The sequence below is a fragment of the Belonocnema kinseyi genome, chromosome 7 (assembly GCF_010883055.1).
Source record: "Belonocnema kinseyi isolate 2016_QV_RU_SX_M_011 chromosome 7, B_treatae_v1, whole genome shotgun sequence".
NCBI classification, from domain to species: domain Eukaryota; kingdom Metazoa; phylum Arthropoda; class Insecta; order Hymenoptera; family Cynipidae; genus Belonocnema; species Belonocnema kinseyi.
The window spans coordinates 86175455-86189616 of record NC_046663.1 but is presented as its reverse complement, the minus strand read 5'-3'; the positions used below and the strand labels follow the sequence as shown (position 1 = coordinate 86189616).

The following is a 14162-nucleotide window of genomic DNA, read 5'->3' as shown; positions in this document are numbered from 1 at the left end:
TAGAAGAGACATAAGAAGTCACAGAAACACGAGAGCCTGCATGAAAAAATGCATGGACATAAAAGAAGCTAGAGAAGTATGCCAGGACAGGAAAGTATGTCGACAAATAGTTAATAAAAAGAGTGTCAGTAGAGTGAATGACGCCTGAAACAAAAACCTTGGCTATTAATGGACCCAAGTGGGGAGCCTTACATAACGACTTCGTGAGGTTCTTCGCTTGGGGTGATTGCTAGAGAGATTGATCAGCAACCTGGGTCGGAGCAGTGTTGCGGAACGAACGTGTTATTTACTTAAATAGCACGAGAATTCTGGATCAATCTGAAAAATCTCTATCCCTTCCACACACTACTCCTTTCCCCTGCCGAGTGAGTCACGCCTACCTCGAAAGGGAAATGGCTTAATGGTGTAATAAAAAAAAATTTTATTTTTTGGGTTCGAACAAATTTGAGAGCAATATGCACGAAAACTAGAGATAAATTTGGACAGTGCGTACAGTACTGGCGGAAATCATGTACACTCCTATTTGTTTGCTGTTGACGAAGTACCACATTTTTTTATAATATTAACATGAACATTTTTTTCTCATAATATTTTTATAATTATTACTTAAATTTATTAAAATATTACTATCTTAGGGTATATTCTAAGGACTTGAAAATGAGCACAAAAATTAAATTATTATTGTTTCCTGAGATTTTCCAATTTTTCGGGAAAATCTCAATTTGCCATTCTTTGCAATATCCTTTTATAAAATTGACATTTTCCTTCAATGTGAGCTTATTAGTTAATGCTTATTAATCAGGGCACTTTAACAGCATTGAAAAAAAAACAGGTGTGTATGTAATTTCCGCCCTTGGTTTAGAACCATTTTCGGGGAAATTATATTGCAAACAGTGCAAAGATTTAAAATTGATTGGAGTTCAAGTTTTGATTCGAATTTAAACAAAAATTTGTCAACCTGGAAATGTCCTAGAATTTTGAATTTAGACTTTTGCAGCAACTCTCAAAATGTATGGAAAATGGCTTTCTGTGGATTGCATTGACACTCCTTTATTTTGTAGTTTATAAAACTAGAAGAAATTTTCCAAAAGGCTTGGACGAATTCTCTGACTAGATTTTTTTGCTGGTTCCTTTCTTAATAATAAAAATATGCTCCACTTTTTTTTTAGCATGGCAGTGTGTCAAAATGAAGTATCTGCTTCAATGGCGGACAAAATGACAATTCCAGTTCCTGAAGGTGTGGATAAGCCAGTGAGTGCTAAGATCGACAAAATAGCACAAGATATTACAGGATTAACGCTGATTGAGGTTGCAGAGCTCAGTGATGTTCTGAAAAAGCGATTAAATCTCCCAGATGCACCTATTATGCCAGTGGGCGGATTTGCAGCTGCTCCAAAAGTAATAATTAAATTAATCATCTAATTTTTTCTTAGGTAAATTAACAAATATATTTTTTTAATAAATGGGAATATTGTACATTTTCTATAGCAAGAAGATGATGAACCTGAAGCTCCAAAGGCTGTGCAAAGTGCATTTACTGTTAAGCTCGTCAAGTTTGAGGACAGCAAAAAAGTAGCGCTCATTAAGGAAATTAAGAACCTTCTTCCTGGAACAAATCTCGTTCAGGTAAAATGTTGATAGGAAATTGAATTTTCAAAGGATTTTATGTATATGCAGGATGGCCGCCGAACCGGGTAATCGGAAATGAGAGCAAATTAATTTTTTTGACGAGAAATTTCCCAAATTTTTGGATTAATAATCTGTCCAATCACTTGAAATTTTTAAAATTTCATATCACATGATGTAATTGAATTTAAAATAAGTTTAATTTCAACTTTTTTAAAATTCATTTGTTATCCTAGATGAACACTTGAACAATTAAAAATTAAAAGCATTTGAAATTGAAATTTTTTGATAAAATACAGTAGTTCAAATATTCATAATTGAACAATAACTGATTTTATAAGATGACACTGAATCTGTATAAAAAAAATAATTAATAATTTTTAACATTAAAAGTTAGGTAATTTTTAACTACAATTATGAATCTTTAAAAACAACAAAAATGAAATTTTAACAAGAATTCAACTTTGTACCAACTAGCTGAATTTCCAAACCAAACAGTTGAATTTTCGACTAAAAATGGTCAATTTTAACCCCAAAAATGGAGCAGTTTAAGTTTGAGTTAAAAAATTTAATTTCTACCGGAACAGATTAATTTTCAAACCAAAAAGACGAATTTTCAACACAATTCATGAATTTCCAAACCAAATAGTTGAATTTTCAACTAAATAATATCAATTTTTTGACAAAAAATGGAATACTTAATTTTTCGGACAAAAAATTAATTTTGCATGAAAAAAGCAATTCGACAAAATACTTAAGTTTTCAATAAAATATACCAATTTTCAACTGATTAATGAATCTTCATCCAGAAAATTAAATTTTCAACAAAATAGTTCAATTTTCAACAAAGCACTTCAACTTTCAACCAAGTAGTTGAATCTTCAACCAACAAAAACAGATTTCCAACAAATTATTAGAATCTCGAATCAAAAAAAGAGAATAATCTTTAAACAAACACTTTCATTTTTACAAAAAAAGATGAATTTTTCCACCAAAAAGATGAATACTCAACCAAATACATGAATTTCCAAAACAAAAAGATGAACTATAACCTAAATACGAGGATAGTTCAATAAGTCCTTAGAATGAAGTATAAAAACAATTTTTCCTTATTTTTCAACATAATCTCCTTGGAGCTCTATACACTTGGTCAATCGCTTTTCAAGTTTTTTTAATCCTTCAGAAAAGTGCTTTTTCGGAAGTTCCTCAAAATAAGCACTTACAGAGGCAATGACGTCTTCGTTGTCTGGCAGGGGCAGATGTGCCATGGACTGAGTCCAATTCATTTTTTATCTCATATGGAGTTAAACCCTTTAAATGAAAATGTTTGATTACCGCTCTGAACTCGTTTTTTTCCATTTTTCTTAACGAACAATTTTTTTTTCAATTGGTTATAAAAACACGTAAACTCAGATGATTTGGAGCGATTCGCGCGCCATATGTTGGTCATTCTAAGGACTTATTGAACCACCCCTTGTACATGAATTTCCAAATCAAATAATTGAATATTTCATTAAAAAAGGTCAAATTATGACAAAAAATGGAATATTTAATATTTCGGTAAAAAAATTAGTTTCTAATCAAAAAAGCAATTCTCGAAAAATAGTTAAATTTCCAATAAAATATACCAGTTTTCAACTAAACTGATGAATCTTCAACAAAAAAAATTAATTTTTAATAAAGTAGTTCATCTTCCAGACAAGTAGTTAAATTATACCAAAAAAGACGAATTAAAAAAAAAACTAGTAGAATCCTTAACCAAAAACGTTTAATTTTCAAATAGAAAAATAAATTTTCGATCAAATACGTGGATTTATAACTGATTAGTTGAATTTTCAAGAAAAAAGATAAGTTTTTAACAAAAAAAATGTAATACTTAATTTTTCGGTTAAAAAAATTAATTTTGAAAAAAAAGAAGAAATTTTCAACAAAATATTTAAATATTCCAATATTCCACTAATGTGACGAATATTTAACCAGAAAAATTAGTGTTAAACAAATTAGTTTAACTTTCAACCAAGTATTTGAATCCTCAAACAAAAAAGTTTAATTTTAACAAACAGTTGCGTTCTTAACAAAAAAGATGACATTTCTACCAAAAGAGATTAATTTTAATGAATTACGGAAAAAACAGAACATTCCTTTAGTAAGTAAAATTTCCGAAATTATAAAATTTCGAACACTTTTGATGAAATTCTCCAATTTAAGAAATTAAAAAATTGTTAATGAAGTACACAGTATTAAACAAAATATGGTACTTTTATGTAATGAAAATATTGGTTATTTTATCATCTATTAACCATTCAAATAATTTTTTAATTATTTAGATTAGGGTATTTTATAATATCGGCAATTTTATTTTTCGGGGATTTTCAGTTGTTTCGCTAAATTTAGACTTCGAACATTACAAAATCAATTGTTCATTTAAAAAAAATTATATAAGTAAGTAAAATTATTGAATTTTTATGTATAAGTAACAATTAAATTATTATTAATTTGAAACGACTTTAAATAAAAATAATTTTTCTAATTAAAACAAAATTGTAATCGTTCAATTTTTCATATCATTTGTCAATGTAGAACATGGAAAATGATAGCGTTAATTTTTTTTTTTTAAAGAAAACTTTTAACTGTTCAGTTTATAGAATTTCATACTTTTAAGTTTTATAGTTTAACGAAATTTAATTAAAAATTGTTCACTCGAAACGTGTTACAAGTGTTTAAAATCCAAGATTTTGAAGCTTCATTTATAAAAGCTTAAAATTCAATAAATCCATCTTGAGTGCTCTAATTTGTTGGCCAATTTGTATCACTTCAAATGAACAAATTTTTGAGATCGAAATTTTTAATTTCAGTGGCCCGTGAAAAATGTTTGCCACCCGGGAAAACCCGGACATTTTTTTTCCTCGATTTAAGCGACCACCCTTATATGGAAATTGTGGGTAGATTAATTTGCTAATTTGTGTCATTTTTTCATGGAGATAATGATTTGATTGCAGGCGAAGAAATTCGTTGAGAGTGTTCCTGTTGTTGTAAAGGCTGACCTACCAAAGGACGAAGCTGAGAACTTAAAAGAGGCGTTAATCAAAGTTGGTGGTGTAATCGAAATTTCATAAGTAGCACTTTAGTTTTGTTTACACACATTTTATTGTATCGGTGTTTAGTAAGAGATAATGATACGTTAATAATGAAATTCAACGAAACTCTGTTAGTTTTTATTCTTCCTTCTTAATCAGGGTTGCTACATGATTTCAAAATTCTATCACTTTTCCAGCCATTTACCAATCATTTCTTCTACAATTATTAATTAATGAAAAAGTAAAAGGCATTTCAATAAGTGTTGAAGTCTAAACAATTCTCATTATTATTAATATACAATTTCTCAAAAGTCATAATTGTTAAGACTTTGAAATAGGTTCGACTATACAAATTTCTATCACAATTTAAAAATTCCATGAGCTTTCCAGGTCCTCCAAGTATTGTGGCAACCCTGTTAATAATACAATTACACTTAATTAATTACAGGATGAGCATTGGATCGGGAATTTTTCGAGACTGGGAAATGATGGTGACTTATTTTTTGGCAGGGAATTTTACGCATTTTCAGACGAAAAATCGATCCAATCATTTGAAATATTACAAATTTCATATCAAATGATATAATGCAGGATCACTCCATGAATGATCACCTGAAACCGATTACGCTTAAATTTTAGAAAAATTTTTTAATTGGTCTATAATTATATCTTATATTTCTAGATTTAATTCGTGTATTTTAAGAATAATAACTTATTTTTATTAAGCCAAAAAAATTATTGAAAACATGTGGATCAAAATGAGTGATTTCTTGTGCTGAATTGAGAAACGGAATTTGTGTTGCGCAGATAAATTTTTGTTTAAAAATGTATATTCGGAAATACGCGAGTTTGAAAGTATTGTTTTTTGCTCATTTTCAGGTTTTCGAGGACGAATATCTTGAATAAGTTTTGATGAGCAGTTTTACTGAAAACTTCAAAAGGTTGATACCAATCCTTATTTCTAAACAAGTTTTATAATTTTCGGTAGTGTGTTTTGCTTATAATAAATGATCAAAGTTTGCGATGACACATTTTGAGAGGTCACTTCAAACACATTTTTCCTCTCCTATTTCAACTATAACTCTGAAATATCATTATAGATAATAATTAATAAATTTAAATCATCCCTAATTGCACTGTTGCCTTCTACTTAAGGGGGAACACAACTGTGACTGGTGGAAAAAATCGATTTTATTTTATTTTCTTAAAGTATACATATTCAAAAATATGTAGAAAAATTTTCAACTTTAAATCTTGAAAATTGACGAAGTTATACTCCAAGACTACTGTGTGCAACGAAATAATAATCGCATAAAAACCGCCGACAATCGAGCTAACACATTAAAAAAATATATAAAAAAAGGTCAAAACAATGCTGAAAATCCTGAAGACGAACCATTATATGGTCCAGGAATAGACAGTTTAATGTAAGTATTAATATTTTACATATTATTTCAACTAGCGCTATCTCACATGCAATGAAAACTTTACGCGTTTTTCTCAAAACGACTTTTTTTTAACACGGCAGCAATTTCTCGAAAACTAATGAACCGATTTTTTTTTAAGTTTTGTACTTATGTTGGCTAAGGTTTTACGTAGCCGTTTTTCAAAATTCTGAAAATTAATGTTTTTTCAAACCCTTAAAAAAAAGTGTCAAAAAATAAACTAATTTTTCAAACCAACGCCATTTTCTCAAAAAAAAAAAAAAAAAAAAAAAAAAAAAAACCGCTTGGTACAACGATAGCGATTGTTGCACAGGTTAATAAAATTTGTGGTTTTTTGCTTTCATATGATTTTTTACTGCTGTATCTATCGTTGCCACAAGGAGGGATAATTTTTTTATTACGTCATTACATTCATGTATATAACTAATGCAGTTTTTAATATTCTTAAATAAAAATTTGTGTGAATATAGCTGAATATATATTAAATAAATTATTATTTGCCCGATCTTTAAATAATTATTTCTACCAACAAAAAAAAATCATGAAAATCACTTAATCTTCACGCTTTCACATGGATAAAAGCTTGTATTGTTCAAGGAAAATGCCTTAAATAAATGCGAAATAGCATTTTTATTTCAAATTTAGACTAAAGACGGTCTTTTTTTATGTTTTCAACATAATTTATTTTTATTCGATAAAAATCTCTATCAGTTTTTTTAGGATAAATGATACAATTTATGGATGTTAAGAGTACTTTTTTTAAACGTATTTTCCCATTGTTTAAATAATTTATAATTATATTATTTTTTCCTATCAAAGCGTGCATAATTAGTAGTTTCTGGAAACAATTTTCATTTTTTTACACCATTTTTTTCCTGATCATCGTGGAAATGTATTATTTTATGGAATTCATTCAGTTTGAAGTTATTTAAGCAAATAAAACCAATAAGAAAGATGGGGAGAATTCTAGTTTTGTCGATTCTCTTACACTATGTCGCTTATTAATCACTATGTATTTTCTTTTATATACAAAATTAGTCTGAAAAAATATTTAGCCAAACGTAAATGAAAAAATGGGATAAAAAATTATTATTGTTTAAAAAATTAGGGTATAACTTTTTAAATAAGGAAACAATAATAAGCGATATAGTGTAAGACATTTTTAAAAACTAGAATTTTCTTCACCTTTCCTATGAAAAGGGGCAAGTGAATGATTATTAATTGTTTCATTAATTGTCAAATTTTTCACAATTGTGAAATGTGTCAGTAATTCCAAAAAGAGTAAATTTTCAAAATTTATTGGGAAAAACATTGTTTAAATACTTGTAAACTGTCTTTCATAGAAAATATCACTGTTAGTCAGAATATTTTTCGAAAAAAGCTCTATGTTCCGGCCAGTATTTCAAGTCTTTAGATTATATGGTTGAACAACGTATTCATGTAGAGATATTGTGGATCCGGCGAAACCTTCGAAAACATGGAATTTGACAATTATCGTTATTTTTAAATATCGTCCACATTGTTAAAAAGTCTGGAAAAATTAAGATATATGCGTCTTTGGGAGACTTATTAATGCGTGCAAAAATGTTTGCAATTTTTTTTATTGTGAATTTCGCACGAAAAAAGTTGCGAAAAATTCACAGTTGTCTCTTGACATCATGAAGTGCTGTGATTTTTTCAGGTTTTTCTTAAGATTGGTTAAAAATTTTCAAAAAACTCTTAAACCAATTACCTTCGAATTGGGGGGGGGGGGGGGGGGGGGGTACCGATCACCAAAATAATAAAATACTTGAAAAATATTTTAAAAAGTGTTTAAAGCTCATACAAATAAAATGTTTTTAAATTGCTTAAATAATATTTAGTACTTTTTCTGATGATAAATTTCAAAAAATTCTTAGTTTTTCTGTCTTATAGGAACATAAACTTTCTACCTTTTTTCTCCTGTTTTTTCGCTTAAATATGAACTAAATCAATGGAACACAACAAGACAAATCTACTATTCTATTTTTGATTGAACTTTTTTTTCCATTTTTTGTTGCTGAAATTGCAACTATTTTGTTTAAAAAATCATCTTTGGCAGAAATTCAGCTACTTGTTTGAAAGTTCATCTACTTTGTGAAAAATTAATTTTTTCTTGAAGATCCATTTCTGGTTGGAAATTTAACTACATATTCCATTAATTATTTTGTTGAAAATTCGTTTTTGTGGCTGACAATTAATTTTTTTTAACATGAATGTATATTTTCTTGTTCAAAATTAATGTATATTGTTAAAAATTCATCTTTTTGGTCGAAAATTAATCTCCTTGGTTAACAATTCATCCTTTTTTATTAAAAATGCAACATTTTGGGCCTAATTAATCTGGGTTGATTGAGGATTCAACAATTTGGTAGAAAATTAATCTAGTTGAAAATTAATGTTTTTGTTAAAAAATCATATATTTGGGTTGAAAATTCAACCGTTTTGTAGATAATTCGTCCCTTTAGCTCTAAAATTCCACAATCTTGTTGAAAATAAATGTTTTACAACTCCATTTTTAGAACATTATTATTCCTGGTTAAGAAAATCGTCTTTTATGTTGAACACTTTTGCTGAAAATTATTTTTTTTTTAAGATTTATAATTTTAGTTGAAAATTCATCTCTTTTGTTGAAAATTGTATTTTTTTCATTTAAAAATTGATTTTTTTTATCTAATGATGTAACTATTCTATTTTTTGTTAAAAATTAATATCCATGTATTTTGTTAAAAATTCGTCTTTTTTGTCAAAAATGCATCTTCTTGGTTGAACATTCAACCTTTTTAGTTCTAAGTTAATCTGGTTTGGTTGAGGATTCAACAATTTGATGGGAAATTAAACTATTCGATTGAAAATTCAATTTTTTGTTGACAATTTATATTATTTGTTTAAATTGAACTATTTGGTTAAAAAAGTTAAGCAATTAATGAAAATTTAACTTTTTGGTAAACAATAAACGTTTTTGTTGAAAAATAATATTTTTAGGGTATAAATTCAACTGCTTTGTAGATAATTCATCCTTTTGGCTGTAAAATTTAACCATTTTGTTGAAAGTAAATGTTTTTTAATTTGTTTTTGTTTTGTTTTGGTATAAAATTAATCTTCTTGCTGGAAAATTCATCGTCTTTGTTGAAAATGTAACTATTTTCTCGAAAATTCACATTTTTGTATGATTTACGTACTTGGTTATAATTAAACTATTCCATTTTTACAAAATGAATCTTCCAGATTTAGAAAATCATCTTTTGGGTTTAACTCTTGTTGAAAATTCATTTTTTTAAGATTCATAATTTTACTTGAAAATTCTTCTCCTTTGTTGAAAATCTAACTATTTAGTTCAAATTTTGTCTTTGTTTTTGAGAATTAATTTAATTAACTAACGGTGTAACTATTCCACTTTTGATTGAAAATTAATCTTATCCATGTAATTATTTTGATTAAAAAATGCAACTTTTTGTTTCTAAAAAATTATTGGCTTGGTTGAGGATTCAATAATTTGATAGGAAAGTAAACTGTTTGGTTGAAAATTAACTTTATGTTAAAAAATTATATTTTTTGTTCAAATTTAACCGTTTTGTAGATAATTCGTCCTTTTGTCTTTGAAATTAAAAAAATCTATTAAAAGTTCGTGTAATTTGTTGAAAAATCTATTTCTTGGTAGACAATTAATCTTGTTGATGGAAAATTAATGTTTTATTAGGAAATTCTTTTTTTTAATTTTTGGTTAGAAATTTTCCTTTATAAGTTAGAAATTCAACAATTTCGTAGAAAATTCCAATTCTTTTAGAAAATTTGTCCCTTTTTGTTCAATTTTATTCCTCCACTATTACTCTATTTTGGTGAAAAATCAAATTCTATCGTATGTTTTAATATCGATTTTTCGGATGAAACCTAATTCATTTAAAATATTTAGTACGGTCTTTTTCATTTTTTCAATTTTTTGTATAAGATTTTCTGATTGAAAATGTACTTTTTAGGTTATGTTCTAAGCGCCTTTATTTAAACCAGTTTAACATTTGTCAGCACTCGATAAACACTATAATATTCGTTTAAATGACATATTTTTTATAATAAGTTTCTCCGAAAAAAAGTATAATTTTTAAAACCACTTTCGAAGAAATGGCGCTTTATCGCTAAAATATCGATAAAATAAGGGCCGTATAAAAGGTGATAATTCCCTCATGTATAACCTAAAAAAGTAAATAAATCTTTGAAAATGCTTCCTTGACATTTGTTGATGAAAATCATCTTCCTAATCCTTTTCATTATTTTACCAGTTCTTATAACCCTTTTTTTGCACCAAACTAAGAAAATAAAAATCTCCGAGAATCCAGAAGTCTTACCAGGATTTTATTTCGGGCGTGACGCTCCTGAAGCCACGACGGCTATACACAACTGCCACGATGGCTGATGAGGCTGAAAACGAAAAAGCGAAGATGGAAAGTCTAGCTCAGGATATCTTGGAGGTTTGTAGAAAACAGTGCTAAAAGTAGTGAAAGTTCTTGACGGACCTGTCATCTGACAGTTCGTTGAATTTCCTGATCAGAACGATAAAGAGTTATCCCGGGTTTCTCTGCGATTTTGACAGGTCAGTACTGGAGGAGGATCCACAGAGAACGAGGTGGGTGCACTTGAATTTCAAGCATCACAGGTTATTTCTCGGCTTGAGGAAGCTGTGGAAAAAGGTACCGAGACCGGAGGATCTACCTGGAACAATCCCTCAGGATTTCTGACACATCCAAAGTGTCCGGAGGAAATTCTCGGGCTGATTCAGGTAAATATTGTTGGCAGGAACCATTGCCTGATTGTGATTCGTCAGGGATCAGAATCTCGCGCTCTCATTCGCTCTTTCCTCCGTCTCAAAATCTCATTGTTTATCACGTGGCTTTTTGCGATTTATCATCTTTATTAAATTAATTAAAATCGATTATGGTTTTTACCTATGGCGAATACGAAATTCAATTTGGATAATGGAAAGTCACTTTTTGTGTGAGCAGTACGATGGTTCATTTTTTAAATAATTTTTAAGCATATCGCTCTCAAATTTGTTTGGATACAAACAAAACAAAAATGAATTTTTTTCCTGAAAAAAAATTATATTTTGAGGAATATTTATAAAAAATTATACTTAAATGTAATTAAATAAGTACGTATTACTCAGAAGAAAATACATTTTGGTAAATTTGATGCATAATCAATATTTGGTGAATTGAGCTACAACTCAATATTTTTCTTCACAATTAAGTATAGAATATAAATTAATCATTTATTTTCAAATATTATCTCCATAAATATCTTTTATAGGGTCCCAAAAAATCCCATAAGTGAAAAATTGAGTTTTGCGAGCTTTGGCGCTAATTATGATTTTTTTCTTGCTATTTTTAATACAAATTGTTTATCATACATAAAATACTATTTTTAACTGATCATTATATATTTACAGAAATAGATTAAACAATTTATATTGTTTTTAACCGTTTTCTCTTAGAATGGAGTTAGAAAGTCACGGTTATTTCGAATTTTTAAATTTATTTTTATCTTTTCAGTTAGAGCGGGCGAATAAAAGCAATTAAATTTAACATCAATAATTGTTTAAACTGTTTATTATTATATAACAATATTATCTCAAATTAATGTTAAAATGTTGCAATTTTATCTAAAAATGTCCGCTTTTTGTCTACTTTTCAATTAGAGTCAGATAATAATTAAAGTTAACAAACATGTTTAAAAATTTTATTATCATTTTTAATAATATTCTCTTTAAATAATGCTAGAAAATTTCAATTTCTTCTGAAAGATTCAACTTTTCACTCTGAACAAGTTGAAAATTAATACAATTTAACAAACATAATTTTTGAAAGAAATTATTGTTTATATGTAACTACTTTTTCCTTTAGTAATGATAGATTGTAGTTTTTCCTAAAATTTTACACTTTTTGTCCACATTTTAATTCAAAAGATGTAATAATTAATGCAATTTAACAAAAGTAATTGGTTGAACAATTGAATATTCATTATAATTATCTTCCCTTATAAAGTAATGCCAGAAAATTGCGGGTTTTTCTGGAATTTTCAGCTTTTTTTGTACTTTTCAATTAGAACCAAAAATAAATATTAATAAAAATTTAAACAAAAAGGCCCTCAATAACTACTTCAAGGAAAATTTACATTTAATATGATCCATATAGAAAGTATTGAATGATATTTCAAATATCTCTTTTATTTCAGTAAAATATATTCACAAAACAGAAAGTGATTGTTTAAAAAAAGATTGTCTCTAATGTTTATCTATTATTTGTTCATGACTAAAAAGCCACAGCAAAGTTAAAGATTTCAGGAAAAAACACAACTTTCTAGCAGTTCAATTTATTTCATTATTCCCTCGCTCTAAAGAAAAAAATTGAAAATAAATTGACAACATTTAAAAAAATTTCTGTAAACATATAATTATTGGTAAAAAGTAGTGTATTATGTATAAAAAACAATTTTTATTTAGAAAATCGCAAAAAATCATATGAGTAGCGCCCAAAATTCGCAAAACTTCATTTTTCACTTATGGGGTTTTTTGGGAAATGTTGAGTTTCAGATCGATTCACATAATATTTACGATTCTGAATAAAATTTAGAAAAACGTGTTTTTTTCTTTTGAGAAATACGTGCTAAAATTCATGAGATCACTGATAATTATTCGAAAATAGAGGTTTTTTTTGCTAGAAAATTCTCAAAAATTCAAATACACATCGTGTTATAGGGTTTCGTTCAAAATCATATTTTTTATGGTAGCAATGCCTTAAAGTTGCATTTTCATATCCATTAAAAATAAAGACTTTTGTGATCAAACTATTTTTTGTGATATTCGTTAAAACCATATATTTCAATATCATTATGGTTAAACCTTCAAAAAATGTAAATTTTATTATTTAGCATTATTCAAAAGCGAAAAATGGCCTGTCTCGAAACAGAATCACTTTTTCAAATCAAACTTTGTTTCTCCGTGTTCATCAAATTAACATCTTAGGGATATGTCACCATGTAAAAAAAGGAAAATTATAATTTTTGTCTCGATTTAAATACGCTTTTTAGAACCCATAAAATTCTAATGGGAAAATTAGGGGCAGTGAGGGAAAAGAGTTTCTTTTTTCTTTTAAAACAGTTGTTTTATTGAAATGCGAACATTAATTTAAATCTTTTAGTCTGTTATGAAAGAAAGATCTTGCTTAGAAGAAATCTTGCTACTGAAATGTTTTTTATTTATCAAGATATAATTTATCTTTCTCTCATTACAAAATGTATAAAGAAATTCTTAGACATTTTTTGTAGACTTTACCAACTATTTTAAAGATTGCAATGAACAAATTTTAATATTGTGAAGAATTCTATAATTTTTTATTTCATCTCCACTCATATTGAATGTTAAAGTATGCATTTTTTGTAATATTCAATTTACAAATAACCATATAAAGAATTTTTCAAGAGTTCGCAACTCGGTTTTTAAATGTAGGGGAAATCACCCTACAGTAAATAGGGAAAAAATCAACAGCATTCAACTGCATCGGTTTCCAAAAATACAGAAAGATTTTAGTAATTTAATAAAAATTAAAAAAATATTCCATTGAATATTCGTATAGAAAAAAATATCACCCTATTCATAAATAGATAATCGTTTCTAGTATTGCATCTGGGCATAACAGAATACTCATTTCTCAATAATTTTAATTTACTATTATTATACTTATAATTAAAGTTAGTTCATTGAGTAAATCATAGTTGAAACTATAATTATTTTATAAAAATCATAAAAGGTCAAATTTTTTACACTTTATTTATCTATGATATTACGTGAGATTGGTACGATTGGTATGAGATGTTTAATCTTCATATCATTTAACCTGAATTGTGATGACAGAAACTTCAAAATTTTTACATACCTTAGACCATAAAATAAAAACTTTTCCGAGTGAATCCTGAACACCACTTTAATTTCTGTGCTTTTTAA

General features: G+C 27.4%; 2 protein-coding genes across 2 annotated transcripts in view; both read left to right on the top strand.

Annotated features, from left to right (window-relative positions):
- The window catches only part of LOC117176183 (39S ribosomal protein L12, mitochondrial), a 7795-nt gene extending 3006 nt beyond the window's left edge, over nt 1-4789 (top strand). Inside the window, exons 2-4 of the mRNA XM_033366281.1 lie at nt 1170-1398; nt 1489-1626; nt 4626-4789. Coding sequence (XP_033222172.1) covers nt 1170-1398; nt 1489-1626; nt 4626-4742 — 484 coding nt within the window. The 3' untranslated portion in view covers nt 4743-4789. The remainder of the gene's footprint in view (nt 1-1169; nt 1399-1488; nt 1627-4625) is intronic.
- Nucleotides 4790-10517: 5728 nt separating this feature from the next.
- Nucleotides 10518-14162, top strand: part of LOC117176182 (putative pyridoxal-dependent decarboxylase domain-containing protein 2) — a 30198-nt gene continuing 26553 nt past the window's right edge. Inside the window, exons 1-2 of the mRNA XM_033366280.1 lie at nt 10518-10632; nt 10755-10940. Coding sequence (XP_033222171.1) covers nt 10570-10632; nt 10755-10940 — 249 coding nt within the window. The 5' untranslated portion in view covers nt 10518-10569. The remainder of the gene's footprint in view (nt 10633-10754; nt 10941-14162) is intronic.